Source organism: Pongo pygmaeus, chromosome 7 (assembly GCF_028885625.2).
Source record: "Pongo pygmaeus isolate AG05252 chromosome 7, NHGRI_mPonPyg2-v2.0_pri, whole genome shotgun sequence".
NCBI classification, from domain to species: domain Eukaryota; kingdom Metazoa; phylum Chordata; class Mammalia; order Primates; family Hominidae; genus Pongo; species Pongo pygmaeus.
This window is the reverse complement of record NC_072380.2, coordinates 12,457,734-12,478,389: the sequence shown is the minus strand read 5'-3', so window position 1 is coordinate 12,478,389 and position 20,656 is coordinate 12,457,734. Positions and strand designations below refer to the sequence as shown.

The following is a 20,656-nucleotide window of genomic DNA, read 5'->3' as shown; positions in this document are numbered from 1 at the left end:
AGGATACAAAATCAATGTGCAAAAATCACAAGCATTCTTATACATCAATAACAGACAAACAGAGAGCCAAATCATGAGTGAACTCCCATTCACAATTGCTTCAAAGAGAATAAAATACCTAGGAATCCAACTTACAAGGGATGTGAAAGACCTCTTCAAGGAGAACTACAAACCACTGCTCAAGGAAATAAAAGAGGATACAAACAAATGGAAGAACATTCCATGCTCATGGGTAGGAAGAATCAATATCATGAAAATGGCCATCCTTCCCAAAGTAATTTACAGATTCAATGCCATCCCCATCAAGCTACCAATGACTTTCTTCACAGAATTGGAAAAAACTACTTTAAAGTTCATATGGAACCAAAAAAGAGCCCGCATCGCCAAGTCAATCCTAAGCCAAAAGAACAAAGCTGGAGGCATCACACTACCTGACTTCAAACTATACTACAAGGCTACAGTAACCAAAACAGCATGGTACTGGTACCAAAACAGAGATATAGATCAATGGAACAGAACAGAGCCGTCAGAAATAATGCCACATATCTACAAGTATCTGATCTTTGACAAACCTGACAAAAACAAGCAATGGGGAAAGGATTCCCTATTTAATAAATGGTGCTGGGAAAACTGGCTAGCCATATGTAGAAAGCTAAAACTGGATCCCTTCCTTACACCTTATACAAAAATCAATTCAAGATGGATTAAAGACTTAAATGTTAGACCTAAAACCATAAAAACCCTAGAAGAAAACCTAGGCATTACCATTCAGGACATAGGCATGGGCAAGGACTTCACGTCTAAAACACCAAAAGCAATGGCAACAAAAGCCAAAATTGACAAATGGGATCTAATTAAACTAAAGAGCTTCTGCACAGCAAAGGAAACTACCATCAGAGTGAACAGGCAACCTACAAAATGGGAGAAAATTTTCACAACCTACTCATCTGACAAAGGGCTAATATCCAGAATCTACAATGAACTCCAACAAATTTACAAGAAAAAAACAAACAACCCCATCAAAAAGTGGGCGAAGGACATGAACAGACACTTCTCAAAAGAAGACATTTATGCAGCCAAAAAACACATGAAAAAATGCTCATCATCACTGGCCATCAGAGAAATGCAAATCAAAACCACAATGAGATACCATCTCACACCAGTTAGAATGGCGATCATTAAAAAGTCAGGAAACAACAGGTGCTGGAGAGGATGTGGAGAAATAGGAACACTTTTACACTGTTGGTGGGACTGTAAACTAGTTCAACCCTTGTGGAAGTCAGTGTGGCGATTCCTCAGGGATCTAGAACTAGAAATTCCATTCGACCCAGCCATCCCATTACTGGGTATATACCCGAAGGACTATAAATCATGCTGCTATAAAGACACATGCACACGTATGTTTATTGCTGCATTATTCACAATAGCAAAGACTTGGAACCAACCCAAATGTCCAACAATGATAGACTGGATTAAGAAAATGTGGCACATATACACCATGGAATACTATGCAGCCATCAAAAATGATGAGTTCATGTCCTTTGTAGGGACATGGATGAAATTGGAAATCATCATTCTCAGTCAACTATCGCAAGAACAAAAAACCAAACACCGCATATTCTCACTCAGTGGTGGGAATTGAACAATGAGAACACATGGACACAGGAAGGGGAACATCACACTCTGGGGACTGTTGTGGGGTGGGGGGAGGGGGGAGGGATAGCATTGAGAGATATACCTAATGCTAGATGACGAGTTGGTGGGTGCAGCGCACCAGCATGGCACATGTATACATATGTAACTTACCTGCACATTTCGCACATGTACCATAAAACCTAAAGTATAATAATAATAATACTAATAATAATAATAAAAGAAAAAAAATAAAAAAAAGAGAAAAAAAAGAAAATTCAGTAATTTGCCATTGAATATCTACTACATATCCAACTCTGTGCTAAGGTATGCTATAGAGAAGTCAAGGAAGAACGTATGAGACACATCCCTGCACTCCCAGGAGTTTATATAATTTCTTGAGGAGATGCAAACGTGGACCCATTTTAATGTAACAAAAGATACACTGTGTTAACAGCCAAAACAGAGGCCTGAACAGAGTACTGGGGCAACCTGGAAATCTGGTTTTAGGATACACTGCATTCAAAGCAATTTGCTTTTTTCTTCAACATTTCTTGAGCACCTGTTATGTGCAAAGCAAGGAGTCAGGTGCCTTTCTGGAAAATGAAATAAACACGGCACTGTCTCTGTTTACAACTGTCCATTTAACAAACATTTTTTTGAGCACCTACTACATGTGATGCGTTGAGCTCAACTTTAGGAGTTGCAGATGGTTAAGCATGCGCTTTACCTTCAAAGTGCATCTGGTCTATTTTGTAAAAAGTAAACGGTTTTCAGCCCCCTGCTCTCTGAAACATGTGCTGTGTCAACTCAGGGTTAAATGGATTAAGGGTGGTGCAAGATGTGCTTTGTTAAACAGATGCTTGAAGGCAGCATGCTCTTTAAGAGTCATCACCACTCCCTAATCTCAAGTACTCAGGGGCACAAACACTGCAGAAGGCCGCAGGGTCCTCTGCCTAGGAAAACCAGAGACCTTTGTTCATGTGTTTATCTCCTGACCTTCTCTCCACTATTATCCTATGACCCTGCCATATCCCCCTCTCCGAGAAACACCCAAGAATGATCAATAAATACTTCAGAAATTAAAAAAAAAAAATAAAAAAATAATAATAATAATAATAAAATAAAAATAAAAAAAGGAAAAAAAAAAAAAAAAAAAAAAAAAAAGTAAACGGTTTTTTTTTTTTTTTTTTTTTTTAATAAGCTTGTACTAATCCTGATCTTGGATCAAGTTGAAACAAACACAGTTAAGGGAGAGGACTATAAGGTACTCCTGGACACAGAGCTGAGCTTACCTTTGTGTTCCCTAAACAGAACACAGGATGTGGTGAGAATCCAGGTCCTATAAGAATCTGTCTCAACAAAGGGAATCAAAGCAGGGGTCAAGCTTTGACAGTCATATTGCACGCCTGCTGATTTAATTCTTACCTACTCAATTCTCAGGATCCTTAAGGAACAGAACCCCAGTAACTGGCTTTTTAGCACCTTGCACAGAGCCCAATCAAAAGTAGACAATTAATAGATATCTGATAAATTAAAGAAAGAATCTCTAATTGCTAGCCTTAGTCCAGAATGTATGCTCAAAATTAGACAGAAAGTCTTAAATGTTGAATACATACTGCGTCAAATCAGTAATTTTTAAAGAAATTGTAGAACAAGACTCTAGGAATCAATTTCAGTGGTCCCTGCTTACAGCATTATGAGATGTCCTGTGTTTCAAGGTTCCATCCCCATACTTACGGAAACAGGCCAACTATGAATTTGCCCCTGGCATGGGACAGAATATAAACATGTATTGTTGGTACACATGCTTTGTTCTGTTTGCCAAACTGTGTATCTGTAGGGGTCACTGAAATACGGCCAGTATTCATTCTCCGCTGACGAGCTTGACCTTTAGCCTACTTATTTAAGTTTTGTCAAAAAGGCTAAACACAGTCCATGTAGATTCTCTAAATACGGTGCTTCCTAATACGAACTGTGATTTTCAAAATGCCACCCAGAAAAGGCCATTATGCATCAAGAGTATGGGATTTCCTAGTAAAATGTTGCCACCCAACTGTCATCCATTATAGCAGAAAGGGCCTCTAGAAGAACACATTGGAAGCTCTAATCAGATTGGATGTGGACACTGGAGACAAACACCAATCTCACTCATCCTATGCTCATCCTCCCAGTTCATACCCAGAGATCATGTTACAGGAGAGACCACACGGTGAAGTCATGTCAGTTCCTCTGGTTAGTGATGTGGCCGCCTCTGTGGACAGAAACGAACTTCACTCATGACACTTGTCACTACCTGTCTACTGAGAAGCAGCAAAGGAGGAGAATTAAGAGTGAGCAAAAGACCGGGGGCTGTAGCTCACACCTGTAATCCCAACACTTTGGCAGGTGGATTACTCGAAGTCAGGAGTTCAAGATCAGCCTGAGCAACATGGTGAAACCCCATCTCTACTAAAACACAAAAATTAGCCATGCGTGGTGGCGCACCTGTAATCCCAGTTACTTGGGAGGCTGAGGCAGGAAAATCGCTTGAACCCAGCAGGCGGAGGTTGCAGCAAGGCAAGGTACCACCACTGTACTCCAGCCTGAGTGACAGAGATTCTGTCTCAAAAAAAAAAAAAAAAAGAGTGAGCAAAAGCCCAAGAATAGATTTAACCTCTGCTCCCCAGCAGCCCCACAGAAAAAGGGGTGAATTTAGCAAGTTGTGGGTTAAAATTCAAATTCAATTGAGTGAAAACTTTCTTTTTTTTTTTGAGGTGGAGTCTTGCTCTGCTCTGTCGCCCAGGCTGGAGTGCAGTGGTGCAATCTCGGCTCACTGCAAGCTCTGCCTCTCGGGTTCACACCATTCTCCTGCCTCAGCCTCCTGAGCAGCTGGGACTACTGGTGCCCACCATCACGTCTGGCTAATTTTTTGTATTTTTAGTAGAGACGGGGTTTCACCGTGTTAGCCATGATGGTCTTGATCTCCTGACCTCGTGATCCACCCGCCTTGTCCTACCAAAGTGCTAGGATTACAGGTGTAAGCCACCGCGCCCGACCATGAGTGATAACTTTCAAACAAAGACATCAGCTGGGCGTGGTGGCTCATGCCTGCAATCCCAACACTTTGGGAGGCTGAGGCAGGTGGATCGTTTGAGCCCAGGAGTTTGTGACCAGCCTGGGAAACATGGTGAAACTCCGTCTTTACAAAAATATAAAAATTAGCGGAGCATGGTGGCACGTGCTTGAAGTCCCAGCTACTCAGGAGGCTGGGGTGAGAGGATCACCTGAGTCTGACAAGTGGAGGCTGCAGTGAGATGGCACCACTGCACTCCAGCGTGGGCGGCAGAGTGAGACTCTGTCTCAAAACAAAACACACAGAAAACAAAGACGTCACCCACTTTCTTGGGGTAACTTTTCTTTTGATTAGTCTCACCTGGGGCCAGAACATTTAGACACTGAAACCACATAAATCTGTCTTATTTCTTAGTCGCCTATCATCCTCAATTCCACCTGGGCTCAGGCCTCTTCTCCTAATTTGAGGTTTCTTTGTGAAACGCTTATCTGCACTAACCAGATGATTCTCTTTCAACTGACCTGGTCACCCAAAAGTCGTTAAGTCATTTAAAACCGGGTTTGCATCGTGAAAAAGCAAAAGGCAGAAAGCAGTTTGGTTCTTTCTCATCTTAATTGTTTCCCCAGCTCTGCTATTCTCATTAATGTTGGCCATGCTGGTCTCAAACTCCTTACCCCAAGTGATCCACCTGCCTTGGGCTCCGTAAGTGCTGGGATTGTAGGCGTGAGCCACCATGCCTGGCCAAATTGCCATTAAGTCTTAAGCTAAACTAAGAGTTCACCCTTCTTTCCTGAAGTATTTTTGTTCCCTAACTAGCGGTACTTGTTGATCCTCATCTTATAATTCTGGCTTATATTGGGACAGGGGTGACCCAGAGACTCTGTGAGATCCATCATTCTTAGTAAGTGTGACTTTGCGGGTATAAAAGTTGCCTTGATGGCAACAAGGAAGAAAGTATCCAGGCCTTGCCGTACCCGCCTGAGGAGGAGGGTTGGGCACGCACTTAAACTCCTCCACAGAAGAACTGTTCTGTGCATAAAATGAGCATGGAGAGCCTTTGTCCTGCAGGGCACTCCGGCAAGAGGTTTCTCAGGAACACGAATGGGAGTTTACAGAGGACAATATCTCAAAAAGACAGATAAGCTACTGCCAAACATTCAAAACAGGACCACAGGAAAGCCAAGTCATTCTTAACATCTATTTTTTTTCCTCCAGGTCAGAATCAGTTTTGTAAAATAGGGCGATAAACAGAACAACAGGCAAAAGAGAAAATCATTCCCTGTTCTTCCATAATGGCCTAAGGAAGCAGATGATCTGTCTCTCTCACACCATATAAGTGGAAAGGAACAGTGTCCTGTATGAAGCAAGCCCTTTTTCTAGAGGTGTGAGCATAGGTAATGCACATAATGAAGCTGATCATTAGAAATAGGATCTATTTCACAAATGGGCCCATGTGAAGAAATCAAGTTGACCTTGTATGTTGCTTGAAGACCTTCCACGTTTTTCCATTTTGGAAAACTGACATCAGCCTGCCATAATTACCAGTGTGTACTGGAATTGGTGCTGGATCAACTGTTGGCTGCATTCTCACTAACACTCTGATTTGCCAACACTCTGACCTACTACGTTGGAAGACTCTGGGGTTCCTGGCACTATCCCCAGAGGAGGTACTGAGTTCCAGAATTAAAAGTCAGCATATGTTCCCAGGCCTGCCCTCTTATCTTCTCACAGGGAGATTCGAAAGATAATGTCAGTAATGCTTGAGAAATGAAAATGCTTCCCCAAATGAAAATATATTCTAGTTTATTTTAAATAATATAAGATGCTCTTGTTTTTCTGTGTTCTCTTAAGCTAATTTATTTTCTAGATTTTTTTTTTTTTTTTGAGACAGGGTCTTGCTCTGTTGCTCAGGCAGAAGTACAGTGGAACAATCATAGCTCACTGCAACCTCCACTTTCTGGGCGCAAGCCATCCTCGCACCTCAGCCCCCAGAGAAGCTGGGATGACAGGCATGTGCCACCATGCCTGGCTGATTTTCATATCTTTTTTGGTGGAGACTGGGTTTCACCATGTTGCCCAGGTTGGTCTCAAACTCCTAGGCTCAAGCAGTCCACCTGCCTTGGCCTCCCAAAGTGCTATGATTACAGGCATGAGCCACTAAGTCCGGCCCTTCTTTTTAATTCTTTTTTCTCCTCTAACTTGTTTATTTTTTAAGAGCTGAAACCTTGAACCTCCAAGATTCCCATCAAGCTTGAGCTATCTAAGGGTTTTATCATAACAAACTGGGCCGAAAAAACTCTGATCTCAACCCAGATGCTAATTAAAACCCTACCTGAGTCATGTTGCTATGGTTACTGGGATTTCTCCAAGCCCTGAGATTCTTAAAGGAGTAAATTTTAGTTATTTCTCCAAGGCTCAGAGTGGCGTTCCTGGGATTGAGCCATGCTAGTTCCCATAGGGTGTGGGTGTCATTGCGCAATCAGCAGCCCGGGTGGCTTCTGCCTACATCATCACTAACCTCTGCATTGGATTCCATTGTTTGTCTCATTAGAGGTTTACAATAACAGAGTGTTATCAAAGTACTATTATCCTCTCATTTTAGAGAAGAGACTCCAGACTCTCTATTTAGAGACCGACTCTTCTAGAGAAGGGACTGGAGACTCAGCCACAGTGAGTGGCTTATACAAGGTCACTCCATTTGTGAGAGAGGGAATAGGAACTTGGTTTTCTAGTGCCAATACCTGTGCTTTCCACTAATTTACCCAGGACTGAGGCAGGCAGATACAATTCGGATGTTTTACTCTCACGCCCTGCTCAATTTCCATGCTCCTTGATATCCTGTAGGTTCAGAAGGAGCGCAGACTTAGGAGCCTTGCAGGTACCGCAGGAAGCTTAGGCTGGTTACTCGAGCTCTCTATCTCTGCTTTGTCATCTGTAAATTGGGGCTGGCAATTCCTACCTCTTAGGGCTGTTTTGAGGGTGAAATGAGTTGTTATGTCTAACTCTTTTAAATCCATGCCTGGCCCATAGTGAGTGCCGTATAAATGGAAGCTCATCTTAGCTGCTGAATCCCTCATTCATTCGGGGACTTCACGTGGCTGCCAAAGAGTCTGCAATCACTTCAGGATCTAGAAGATGTCTGTTCTCCATGGTGGGCGGCCAATGCAATACCAGAACAAAGTAGTGGTCATGAGAAAAAAACCCACGTTAGATCATATCAATGCCTGAGACGCCTTGATGTTCAAAGTCAAGTGTCCTGACTGCTTCTCTCTGTGGTCAATTTCCTTGTTTCTGACATCAGCCCAGAGGCACATCAGCTGAAACAGAACCACTGGAAATGACATGACTTGAGAAAGTCTGTTCAGAAAGGCTGTAATTTTTTGAAAAACAGTAGGTTTCTCCTTTTCCTAACAGGAATCAGTTTTGCTCTAATCGAGAGAAATTTTTTTCCCCAGCATTTAAATCCCATGCACAGCTCAATAACTAAAAAAAAATTTATTTTTCTCGAGCCTTTAAAAGGTACTTTAAACTGATAGGAGATAGCAGGGAAGCAGTAGAGAAAACTGAGTTTCAACATGCTAACACAAAACTACATTTTTTTCTTTTTTTTTGAGACAGTTTCGCTCTGTCGCCCAGGCTGGAGTGCAGTAGCACCATCTCAGCTTACTGCAAGCTCCACCTCCCGGGTTCACGCCATTCTCCTGCCTCAGCCTCCCGAGTAGCTGGGACTACAGGCGCCTGCCACCACGCCCAGCTAATTTTTGTATTTTTAGTAGAGACGGGGTTTCACCGTGTTAGCCAGGGTGGTCTCAATCTCCTGACCTCATGATCCGCCCGCCTCGGCCTCCCAAAGTGCTGAGATTACAGGCGTGAGCCACCACGCCCGGCCCCATTTTTTTCCTTAAAACCCCACATCTGAGGGTTCCTAACCATGTGTAAAGCTTCCTCTTTTCTGCTTTTGGCCCCAAGACCTAATCACCATTGTGGTAACAGTTTATTGGGCACACATTTATTTGGCATTAACTGTTTGCCTCCCCAAATCTTTAAAAAAAATTTTTTTTAACTTTAACTTTAAAAATTTTATTATTTAAAGAAAATAGAGACAGGATCTCACTATGTTACTTAGGCTGGTCTCAAACTCCTGGGCTCAAGTAATCCTCCCGCTTTGGCCTCCCAAAGAAGTGTTAGGATTACAGGCATGAGCCATCATACCCAGCCCTCCCTAAATCTTATAGCATAACCTCCTTTTGCCCTCTTTTGCATGTTTAAATTAAATGAAAATATTCAGGACTTCCTGGAAAAAAGCCCACTGAAGACACTTCAGAGAACTGGGGAATAAAAAGACGACCAGATTATAAAAATACAGGCACCAACAAATGGCAACAGCTTGGTGAAAGATGGATTTCAAATCACCAATCCCAAGCAGGGCCCCACATGTAGGTTTGTTTGCTGGGTACAAAGACGGCCACAATTCCTGCTCTCCGAGGGCTGCACTGGGACCCTGGGAAATTTACATAAAGGCACAAGGGCCTTTGGGCAGATTCTGGGACCTGGGTCTGAAAGCTTTGATGAGGGCAAAGGTTTCTGGAAGAGCCCTTTGCCCTGTAGACAGAGTCCCAGGCAGACAATGGTACTCACCTCGACTTTGGAGGCGGAGGAGGAGGTGAGAATGTCTCAATCCCACTTCTGTCCTTGGGAAACTCAAAGGCAAAAGAGGCCGATTTGCTCATCCCGGTCCCAACTTTGCTGTTCTGCCCAGAGGAGCCATCTGTGGGGTGGAGACGGTGCCAGGTCGTGGAGTTTGAATGGTCCGTGGGGCCATTTTTCGTCTCTCTTCCCCAGCTGTGACTCAGCAATTCCTGCTCCACCTCCTCTTCTTCCTCTATCCGGCACTGACGACTCCAGGTGCCTGCCTGGAACCTGGGCCGCCTCTGTTCCAAGGCTGAGGAGGCCGCAGGCTGGGGACACCTGGATGGGTCACTGATAGTGACACCGTTGGTTCGGCAGGGAGGAGCGGGGTCAGCAGGACCTCGGGATGGAGGCTGGGGCCCAATGCTGCTGCCGCCAGAGCTCCCATCACTGAGGTCAGCCAGCGGTGACACTGGGGGCCCTCCGGCAGACGGTGACACCGGGGACCCTACAGGGCTACTCTTGGACAACTTGGGGGGAATGGCGGGCCTCTCCTTGGGCTTGCTCTCCCTGGCACTGTGAGCATGGCTTTCCCTGGAGCTCAGCCCCTGCCCAGCGGAAGTCTCCTCTTCACCCACCTCGGAGTTCTGGCTCACAGGCCCTCGTGGCCACTGCACCCCCACTGCAGAGTCAGGGCTGCTCAGGTAGATCGTCCGATGGTCCTCTTCCGGGTGGGCCGCCATGACTGTGATGGTGGCTGACACCTGGGGAGTTGGGTCTGGGCTGTCCCGGCCCCAGCCAGATGCTGTTTTCTGGGCCCAGGCATTACCTGTACATACCTGGCCCTGGCCTTGACCCTGGCCTTGACCCTGGCCTTGGCCCTGCGCAGCCGCTGCATGTTCTGTCTTGGCCTGTGACTTGGAAGGCACCGGAGCTGCCTTCTTCCTCTTGGTGCTCTCAGCATAGATGGGTTCAGGCTGTGGAGCCTCCCGGGGGTGGGCCGGGGGCTGGGGCTCCCCCGTCAGCCCAAGGCATCTGCTAGGGGTCACCCCTGGGCAGCCAGGGTCCTGCTGCTTCTCTGGGGCAGGTTCCTTCATGAGGGAGCAGTAATCACTCTCGAGGTGGGGGACGAATGGGCTACTGGCGCCGCTGCCGCTGCGGCTGCCGCTGCCACAAGAGACGCCGTCGGAAGAAATGGCAGCCTCCGAGGTGAGGGACGGTTTCTTGGGGCCCAGGCAGGATGGGTGGGCAGTGGGGCCCTGGCTACAGCACTCCTTGGGGAAGCTCGGGCCCCGCTTCTCCTGCTCTGCGGGCCCGGAACACTTCCCCTGCTCCCAGCACGTGGGTGAGCAGTCCCTGCCACCGTGCCTGCCCCGGGAACCTGCAGTCTGGGAGGCAGCCTTGGCAACAGGGCTCCCAGGGCAGCAGTCCAGGATGGAGCAGTACTCTCCACCCTCGCTGTCCCCAGAGGGCGAGCACCTTTGATCACTGTCATCCTCCGAGGGCAGGGATTCCCGCAGGGGCCCAGGGCCCTGGTGACAGCCAGATGTGGTCCCAGCAAAGGCAGCCAGTTTCTGGCGGAAGCTCTCCTGGGTGGAGGGCCGGTCTTGATAAGGAAATGAAGGTTTTTCTTTGTGCCCAGCCTTCTCGTCCGGGAAGCTCACTGGGTGGAAGGCAATGTTCCTCTCGCCGCGGGGCTCAAGGTTGTGCAGGCCAACCATGGTGTAAGCTGGGGGACAGCGAGAATTGCCATCAGGGGAGGTAGAGGGACCAGCAGGCTTCTGTACACCTCGGAAGCTGCCCAGGTAGACGACGGGGGCATCCTCCTGCTTCGGGAGGGGGAGCTTGCCGGGGGCACGTCTCCAGATGACCTACACACAAGGCCAACGCAAAAAGACTTATATTAGAACTTGTCATAGAAAAAAGAGAGAGAGGAAAAGTGAGAGGGAAGGGCAATGATACTGTAGATTGTTTTCTGTAGTGCAGTGCAGGGGCGCTGGGGCCGGGGACTCAGTGCACGCCCACCTTCTCATCTCCCCACGGCCCTGTGATCATTGCTGGGGCACCCGCTGAGCCATTTGTCTTCCCAGACACTGAGCTGCGCTTCCCACCCATGGATTGTAATGCTTTTGGCTTAAGTCTGTGAAGTAGGAAAAGAAAAATATAACTCTGAAAAAGAACACTTTGCCTTCTTCCTCCCTTACAACTAGCTGCTGGGTGAGAGAAGTTGTTCCACTGGATTGGAAAATGGAGCTTGGGGTTTTGTTTAATTTTTGCTTTGAGTTTGTGGGTTTTTTGATAACCCAATCACAGTGCATGCCTGAAGAAATCGAAGTCTTAAGTGTTTTTAAAACACACTGAACACACTGGAGCCAGATGCCGTGGCTCATACCTGTAATCCCAGCACTATGGGGGGCCGAGGAGGGCAGATTGCTTGAGCCCAGGAGTTCAAGACGAGCCTGGGCAACATGGCAAAATCCCATCTCTACAAAAAAACACAAAAACTTGGTGGGCGTGGTGGTGTGCGCCTGTAGTCCCAGCTACTTGGGAGGTTGAGGTGGAAGGATGTCTTGAGCCCAGGAGGCGGAGGTTGCAGTGACCCAAATCACGCCACCACACTCCAGCCAGGGCGACAGAGCCGGACTCTGTCTCAAAAAAAAAAAATAAATAATAATAATAATAATAAAGAAAAAAGAAACACATTGGGTGGGTGGGTGTGGGCAGAACAGGAGGGTGAGGGGTGGGTTCTGAAGTGGATCAGGGTGAGGGCTGGTTTCTGAACCCGACCAGGGTGAGGGGTGGTTTCTGAACCGGATCAGAGTGAGGGGTAGTTTCTGAGCTGGATCAGGGTGAGGGGTGGCTTCTGAACCGGATCAGAGTGAGGGGTGTTTTCTGAGCTGGATCAGGGTGAGGGGTGGCTTCTGAACTGGATCTGGGCTTCCTCGCTTCTTTCTGTGCTTTGCTTCCCACTATGTCAGAGGCCCTCTTTCTCCCACCTACAGCAGTGACCTCAGCCTGAGCCTGTGCGAGTAGTTGGACTCGTTGGGCTATGAGACAGAGATGTGGACTGGTCATTACCATCCCTGAAGTCACCGTTTCCTCCTCCTTCTGGTCTAAAGTCCTCCCTTACCCCCACTTTTAGAAGCAGCCTCAAAGCAGGGCCTGGCTCTGGCTTCTTTCCCAGGCGGTTCTGAGTTTAAAGAGTCCCTGGCTCAGGTTGGTGAAGGTTGAAGGTATTGAGAATGGCCTGGAGAATGTGTGTAACCAGCTTAGGAAAAAACAGAGCAGCCAGGAAGGGGACATCAAGTTCATTGCAACCAAAGGAAATGCCTCTCCTCAATGAAACCTCCCCTGATTTAGAATTGACCTTAGTTCTCATATATGCTCACACAGCCTTCCTGACCTACTCACCATAGTGGTCAAGAAAACTAGAACAGGCAAAGAGGTCAAACAGGTAGCAAGCAGTTCCTGGAATATGTCTTAGCCACATAGCTTCCTAAATGTGTCTAAAGACAGCAGACGCCAGCAGACCTGGGCTATGTGCCCTCTGACTTCGTAAAGGTCACCTGTGGAATGAGCAGAATGGTCTAGCCTCTAGGGTGTAACTGTTTTTAGTGACCCTAGAAAAAAGCTGGTAAAATCCAAGCTTCAAAATTGGAAATAGGAGTACTGGCTGGGTATTAGATAATATTAAGGAATTACTGCTAATATTTTGAAGTGTGGGGCCAGGCATGGTGGCTTATGCCTATAATCCCAGCACTATGGGAGGCTGAGGCAGATGGATCACTTGAGCCTAGGAGTTCGAGACCAGGAATTTAAGACCAGCCTGGGCAACAAAGCAAGATCCTATCTCCACCAAAAAAAAAAAAAAAAAAAAAGGCCAAATTAGCCAAGCATGGTGGCATGTACCTCTAGTGTCAGAGCTTCCTAGGAGGCTGAGGCAGGAGGATCACTTGAGCCTGGGAGGTGGAGATTGCAGTGAGCCGAGATTGCAACACTGCACTCCAGCCTGAGCAACAGTGAGACTGTCTCAAAAAAAATAATAAAATAAAATAAAAATTAAAAACTAAAAAAATAGGCCAGGTGCAGTGGCTCACACCTGTAATCGCAGCACTTTGGGAGGCCGAGGGGGGTGGATCACTTGAGGTCAGGAGTTAGAGACCAGCCTAACCAACATGGTGAAACCTCGTCTCTACTAAAAATACAAAAATTAGTTTGGTGTGGTGGTATGCGCCTATAGCCCCAGCTGCTTGGGAGGGTGAGGCAGGAGAATCGCTTGAACCCTGGAGGCGGAAGGTGCAGTGAGCTGAGATCCAGCCTGAGTGACAAAAAAAAAAAAAAAATTAGTGGTGCCTCACACCTATAATCCCAGCACTTTGGAAGGCCGAGGTGGGCAGATCACAAGGTCAAGAGATCGAGACCATCCTGGCCAGCGTGGTGAAACCCATCTCTACTAAAAATACAAAAATTAGCTGGGCATGGTGGTGGACACCTGTAATCCCAGCTACTCAGGAGGCTGAGGCAGGAGAATCGCTTGAACCAGGGAGTCAGAGGTTGCAGTGAGCCGAGATCGCACCACTACACTCCAGCCTGGAAGACAGAGCGAGACTCCGTCTCAAAAAAAAAAAAAAAAAAAAAATTAAGTGTGATAATGGTATTGTGGTTATGTTTTTCATAAAGACTTTATCTTTGAAAGGTATATATTGAAATGATGTGATATCTGGGGTTTGCTTTAAAATCATAGGGAAGAGGGGTCAGTATGGGGGAGGTGAAATAAGATTGGTCAGGAGTTGATGGTTGCTGAAGTTCATATTGAAGGGTATTGGGTGCACGCGATTCACTTTGCAATTACTGCTACTTGTATATATATTTAAAATGATCAACTAAGAAAACTTAAAACTTTTTTTTAAAAAAAGCTTCATTTTTTGTCTGCCCTACACAGTCTGCAAATCACAGGAGGAAATTCTGGGGGACTGGATTAACGGCTCTTAGCCTAAAGGGACAGAGAGAAAGGAGAGCAGCTACAGCGAATCCCAGGCAGGAGCCATCTCAGGGCAAACTGACAGGAAGCCATCCTGCAGGTTTCTTGCTGGAACAGCCCTCCCTGGCTGCCAGCCAGTCACCAAGTGTTCAAACAGGAGCAGCCCCTGTTAAAATACCACGAGTGTTAGTCAGCCTCACCTGCGAGACTTCGGCACTCAGGTTGGCCTCTGTCCACACATCAGAGGCCTCGGAGCTCATCATGGTGGGCTTCACGGCAATTGTGGGCTTGGAGTAAGGTGAGCTGTTCACACCTTCATCTTCCAGGCGGCAGTTCTCAGGTCTGGGAGGCAGGCGCGGTGGAGGGGGCAGGCTGCCCGCTCTGGGCTGGGGAGGGCCGGCCACCAGCTGGTGGTCGCTCCGCAGGCAGAAGCAGTTCTTGCAGGACCCGGGTTTCCAGATGTGCTCCACAAAGTCACTGCACGCAGACATTTTCGGGCTCTCGGGGTTCAGGCGGAGGGTCTGGTGCATCTTGAGCCCACAGGGTGCTGGTTCATCTTGCGCCCGGCTCTCTGGTGTGGTCTTGTGGGATTCAGAGGTGGGTCACAGAGCGGCTTCCTAGAAAGGCAGGAAACTTTCCTGATTAGAGATTTGCCATGCCAGACAATGGGTGCATTATCAATTAGAGTCTCATTATCTGATCAGGGAGGAGAAGGAGGAGAAAAAGGTAAAGATTAGGATCCTGTTTATTTTGGGACCCTCGCCCATTTGCCACAAGGCTCTTAAACATTCTCTGGTGGTGTGGCCTTATCAGAAGCTGTAAAAACTAAACATAGCCTTGTTGCTTTAAAAGAGTACATAAAAGACATTTCAGTCCCCTAAAATCCTGAGTGGGGAGTCCCCTAAAATCCTTGGAGGTTTGGGGCAGTTATGGGAAGAAATCACATAGGGTTTAAGATGAGAAGCCGGTACCTCATCCATGTATTCCCTAACACCGGGGGCCTAGAGTCCGGGACGCTGACCCAGAGAAACAAGAACTGTCAAGTAGTACGCAAATAAAAACGATGGCTTTTGGAAAATAATTTTTGACCAAGAACTGTGTGAGAGGGGAGGCAGGTTTAGGCCCTGAAAGGTGCAGTGTAATCCACACTTCCAACCAGGTGGAGATAGGAATGGTTGGGAAAGGGGAGAAGTGGGGTGCTGGCCTGTCCTCTAGACCTTATGGAAAGGTCTGGCATCTTGAGAAATATCCCTTCCTTAATATACATTACTTGACCCTGTGCTGCTGAGGTCCACAATGCTGGGTGTTATAGGCCAAAGGGGCAAACCAGTAGCAAGACAAACTCATGGTCAAAGGTGGCTGGATAGATGATAAGAGAGAGAAGAGATTAACGAAGAGCTATTTCCCAGTGATGGCTCTGAAGAGAAGGCAATTGGCTTGCTCAAAAAATTCATTGCTTCTGAGAGTAAAACTGCAAGTGATAATTTGCACAATGGTCCCTTGTAAATTCACCACTGAGAAGGAGCTCAAAGGGTTGCAGCCATTAACAAATTACCTTGAAATCATTCCATCAGGTAGCTGTTGTCCCAATTTTACAGGTGGGGAAACTACGGCAAAAACAATAACTTGGACCAGCCCATAGACGCAGAGAGTTTGCCCATTCTAGAAACAGAAGCCAACTTTGCAGGTGGCTCCTCACTGCAGTGGTGATCTGCGCGTTGCTCCTGGCTCTTGTTAGCCTATTTAAAATAAACTGACTTCCCATAAGAAGAATGTTCAAGAGAAAAATCTTCCTTAAGAACATAAGGGTGAACAGGTTCTCATTAAGTAGGGGGCATTTTGCTTTAGGGTTTTCTCTCCACTTTCCTCCCATAAGGACCTGCCTTAAGTTTGATAATCTCTAAACTGTCAACAGGACTAACCAGGTGGAATGAGCCGGGTACCCCAAAAATCATTCCAGAGTGTTTGTGGGAAGTGCTCTCTCTTATCTCCACACTCATAGACAGGGGTGTTCATTCAACAAGTGCTTAAGCTACATGTGCCTCTTTTCCCTCCAAAGTGAAAAATGGGTTGGGGGCCAGGCACAGTGGCTCACACCTGTAATCCCAGCACTTTGGGAGGCCGAGGCGAGGGGATCACCTGAGGTCAGGAGTTCGAGACCAGCCTGACCAACATGGAGAAACCCCGTCTCTACTAAAAATACAAAATTAGCTGGGCCTGGTGGCGCATGCCTGTAATCCCAGCTACTCAGGAGGCTGAGGCAGTAGAATCGCTTGAACCCAGGAGGCAGAAGTCGCGGTGAGCTGAGATTGCGCTATTGCACTCCAGCCTGGACAACAAGAGTGAAACTTCATCTTAAAAAAAAAAAAAAAATCGGTTGGGAGTGGTGGCTCACACCTATAATCCCATCACTTTGGGAGGCCGAGGCAGGAGGATCGCTTGAGCCCAGGAGTTTGAGACCAGCCTGGGCAACACAGAGACACTTTGTCTTTACAAAAATAAAAATTATTTAAAAAAATTATCCAGGTGTAGGCGTGCATGCCTGTGGTCCCAGCTACTTGGGAGGCTGACGTAGGAGGATTGCCTGAGCCCAGGAGGTCAAGGCTGCAGTGAGCCATGATCACACCACTGCACTCCAGCCTGGGTAACAAGAGTGAGACCCTGTCTAAAAAACAACAAAAAAAGTTAAGAATAAAGCCCACTGCATCTTTAAGCCAAATAAATCCTCTGAAATAAAAGAAAAGTATCTTTTAGCAGTCATTGTTAGGGTCTCACAGGTCCTTTTCTTTAAGAAGACTGTTAGCTAGGTTCTTCTCCTCCTCCAAATACGCCCAAGTAGCAGGTTCCTTCTTTGCCAAGTTCTCCAGAAGAGGTCACTGGGCGTCAACAAGCAGAGGAAAGAGCCAGGTTTTGTCTTTCTCTTATAATCTCAGGCCACAGAGAACTGTAGGCTTGCTGCTAAGTTTTGGGAGGGGGAAAAAGCAGAGGAAGTATTCCAGCCTTCAGGAATAGGCAGTAGGTCCCTTCCTGGGACGCTGATGGGTAAAGACTGCCTATACCTTCTAGGCCACAGAAAGGACACTGTCCAGCCCACCTCCACTGCAGGCAGATGCTCCCATGCCTGCTTCGTGGGATGGAGGAAGACAGCTTGGAAACCAGCTCTGTGTGGGCTCTGCAAGTTCCCACAGCTCCTCCTGACACTGGGCTATCTGAGGAGGTGGGTGCCCAACCACTTCCTCAGGGGCTACCACAGATTCACAAAGCAGCAGTTTTGCTTGGCGACATGTTGCCTCCTTAACAGGCAAGTAAGAACACACACTCGTTTTTGGGGAAGGGGTGACATTGGTACCAGAGGCCCTACTTTCTAAGATTCCCCAACCTTTGCACAGCCCTGGGAGTGTGGAAGGATCTGGATTGCTAGCGTGGGGGAAGTTTCCTTGAGAATGTCTCATCAGTTTACGAGCACTCTTTGCTTCCATCCTCAGCTCTGAAATCCTTGGATGTTTAGACAGGCAACTTTCATCACACGACTGCCGGGGACGGACAGACGCAAAGATTTTTAAAGGGAAGTCATTGAATAAGAAAAGAACAAATGAAGCCCTGGGCTTCCCACTGTCATTGACTCACTGCATCCTGTTAAAACTGGTTTCTCAGTTGCAGCAAACAGAATTTACCACCGTGTGGAGCCAAAAAAAAACAAAACAAAACAAAACTCTTTTCCTGTTGCACTTCTGTGCCTGGAATTATCTCCTATTTGTTTTAAGTAAAAGATGGTGAGAAACACAAGTGGCACCCACAAAGCCTTGCCTCCCCTTGCCTGGTGCAGCAGTGCCAGCTCTCCACAGCATGGGGAAGGCACTTCCCAGCCCACATTCCTTACCTCTGAGGGGAGGCAGCCCCCAGAATTATGCAAATCCCCCCATTTCAGTAGGAGGCTGCAGTGTCAGATCAGAAAAAAGAGCTCAGCATTCTTTCTGATCCAAGTCATGAAAAAAAATGTCTTTGCCTCTGCAAACTCCTGCACTAGATTTGTGGCTACAGTTTGCAAGACTGAAGCTGTCAGATACACTCCCACCCCATTTCAAAAAAGAATCTGAAGAATCAAGGTGGCCAGATCTTTAAGATTAAATATTTTGGCCCAAAATACCCCCTCAGACTTACATCAGAAGTTGCTTATGCCTTATCCTGAAGTGACAGAATTGCAGAAAACATTCACCTAAAATTTTTTTCTGTAGGTTACAGTTAAATTAATGCAACGCCAGAAAAAGGAAAGAAATATGTGTGGAAAGTGTCTGAACTTCAGCACACTCCACTGGCCAGGGTTGACCAGGCAGAAAGGAGAAAGTGACAACTTTACCACCCACTAGCCCCCTACCTCCCTACTCACGCAGAGGGTAAATTATGATATTCACCCAACTTTTCCTTTTCTTTTTTCTTCCTCCAGTGCTGGAGGAAAGAAAATCTCAGAGGGAGGAATGTGGTTTTGCACCCACTACAGTCGAAACCAACCAGACCTCAGGAGAGAAAAATAACTGCGGAATTCCCTAGGGCTTCCTGTCAAATTTTCTTCTCAGAAAGGGAAGGGGAGAGGAGTTGTTAAGGATAGTTCAGGCCAGTGATCAGGAAAGCCTTCTGAACCTGACTCCACACTGAATGCATCGCAAAACTCCTCGCCCCTAGACCACTGGGCTTTGCTATCGGCTCTGCAAAACCATGTGCAGGGAGAGCTTACCTGAGAGAAACGCACACACCGTGAGCTGGCGCTCTCCTCTGCGAATGCCCGGCCGCCTCCATGCCCAGCAGAGGATTCTATGTTCTAAGTGTGTGTGTCCCCGGATACCAGCAAAGGTTAAGAACGTGCTCACAGCATGCGTTTCGGAGGGCTCAGCCAGGGCTCGGGGAAAAGGGCATCATCTCGTTGCCTCTGGAGCCCCGCTGCTGCATACCTGGGAGCTATCCTGGACCCCCAAACCATCCCCCCGGGTCCTGGTCCCAGCAGCCAGGCGGCCTTCCGTCTCGGCCCCTTGACAATACTCTAGCGGTGGAAAGCAGTCCTCAAAGCGCTTCAGCCTCCGGCCGCAAACAGAGCAGCAAGACCAGAGAAACCAACCTAACAGTCGGTCCTCCCTCCTGGAACTCGTAGGAAAGTTTCCCCGTTTTAAAGAGCGCGATTCTCGAATGAATCAAAAACACCCTCCACCTCCTCGGTCCTCCCGGCCGGGCGCCTCCCTGCACCTTCGGGCACCACCCTGGGCTCACGCGGCCCCGGCGCTGCCCACTCCCCGAGCGGCCGCCTGTCACCCGGGGGGTCGCCCGCTCGGCGATCGCAGCGCCCCTCCAAAGCTCCCCTCTGCGACCACGCTCGCCAGACAAAAAGAGGCCGCATTTGGAGAGCGCGTCGCGGGCTCACCTGGGGGCTGCGCTCCCACGGCCCCTCCGTCGGTCTCCGAGCCGCCAGCCGCCCGGCCGCAGCATTGTTCGCTGAAGGTCTGCGCGCGGTGCGTGCCCGGCCGCGGGCGGGTGGCGTCTGCCTGGGCCCGGCGGCCGGGTGGCAGCTGCGAGCGCGGCTCCGCCCCCTCCGCCTCCGGTGACGCCGCCCGCCCCAGCTCCCGCCGCACCTCCGCAGTCCCTGTCGCCGCCCGGCCCCGCCTGGCCCGCGCGCCCCGCCGCCCGGCTCGCGCCTGCCGCTCCCACCCGGCGGTCTCCTACCCCCAGGGGCCCGACTCCTCCAAAGTCTCCACGCCCCGGGCCTCGCTCTCTTGCCCACCCTCCCGCCGCGGGCCGGCAGGCTCCGCCCCCAGCCCCAGACTTGGCGCGGGCTGACCCCCGAGCCCAGCACCCGTTTGCACCCCCTCCTCAGTGGGGACCCTGCACAGCCCTGCAGGGGCGAGCTCTGGCGTTGCAATCCTCCTTTTGCCATCATGCGTGTATAGGTGCCAGGCATCACTTCATCCAGCCGGCCCTGCGGGACCCTGGGAAGAGAGGGAAAAGGAAGGGGAAACGAGGAAGTGAGGGGTCGGGAGTGGAATACAGGTCAGGGTCCGAGGCGGGCTCTGAAAGCCACGTGAGCACAGCGAGCCTCAGCTCTCCCTACCCCTGGGAAGAGGGTGGCGCCGGAGGGAGCAGGGCTGGGAGTCGCGGTGGCGGATTCCAGGTTCCGCTCAGTCCCTGGACTGCAGGCCTCTGGCAAATTGCTTAACCTCTTTGAACTTTAATTTTCTGGATGTAGAATGCAAGCGTTGCACTGCAGGGAGCTGGCCTTCTACCATGCTGGGACATCCAAGTCTTCCGCCGGCCAGTAATACACCTGTGTTTACACCGTCTCCAGTGAGTCATTCACTGAGCTAGAAGGAGTTCGA

The 20,656-nt window shown here is 48.4% G+C and overlaps 1 protein-coding gene across 2 annotated transcripts in view; it reads right to left on the bottom strand.

Annotated features, from left to right (window-relative positions):
* PRAG1 (PEAK1 related, kinase-activating pseudokinase 1) overlaps positions 1–19,857 on the bottom strand; it is a 74,846-nt gene extending 54,989 nt beyond the window's left edge. The window contains exons 1-3 of one of the 2 annotated variants that reach the window (XM_054498566.2): positions 19,708–19,857; positions 14,498–14,914; positions 9,326–11,187 (exon numbers count right to left, since the gene is read on the bottom strand). In XM_054498566.2, coding sequence (XP_054354541.2) covers positions 9,326–11,187; positions 14,498–14,827 — 2,192 coding nt within the window. In that variant the 5' untranslated portion in view covers positions 14,828–14,914; positions 19,708–19,857. Of the gene's footprint in view, positions 1–9,325; positions 11,188–14,497; positions 14,915–19,029; positions 19,672–19,707 lie in introns of those variants that run through there. The other variant, XM_054498567.2, reaches the window with a different exon arrangement.
* Positions 19,858–20,656: the final 799 nt, after the last annotated feature.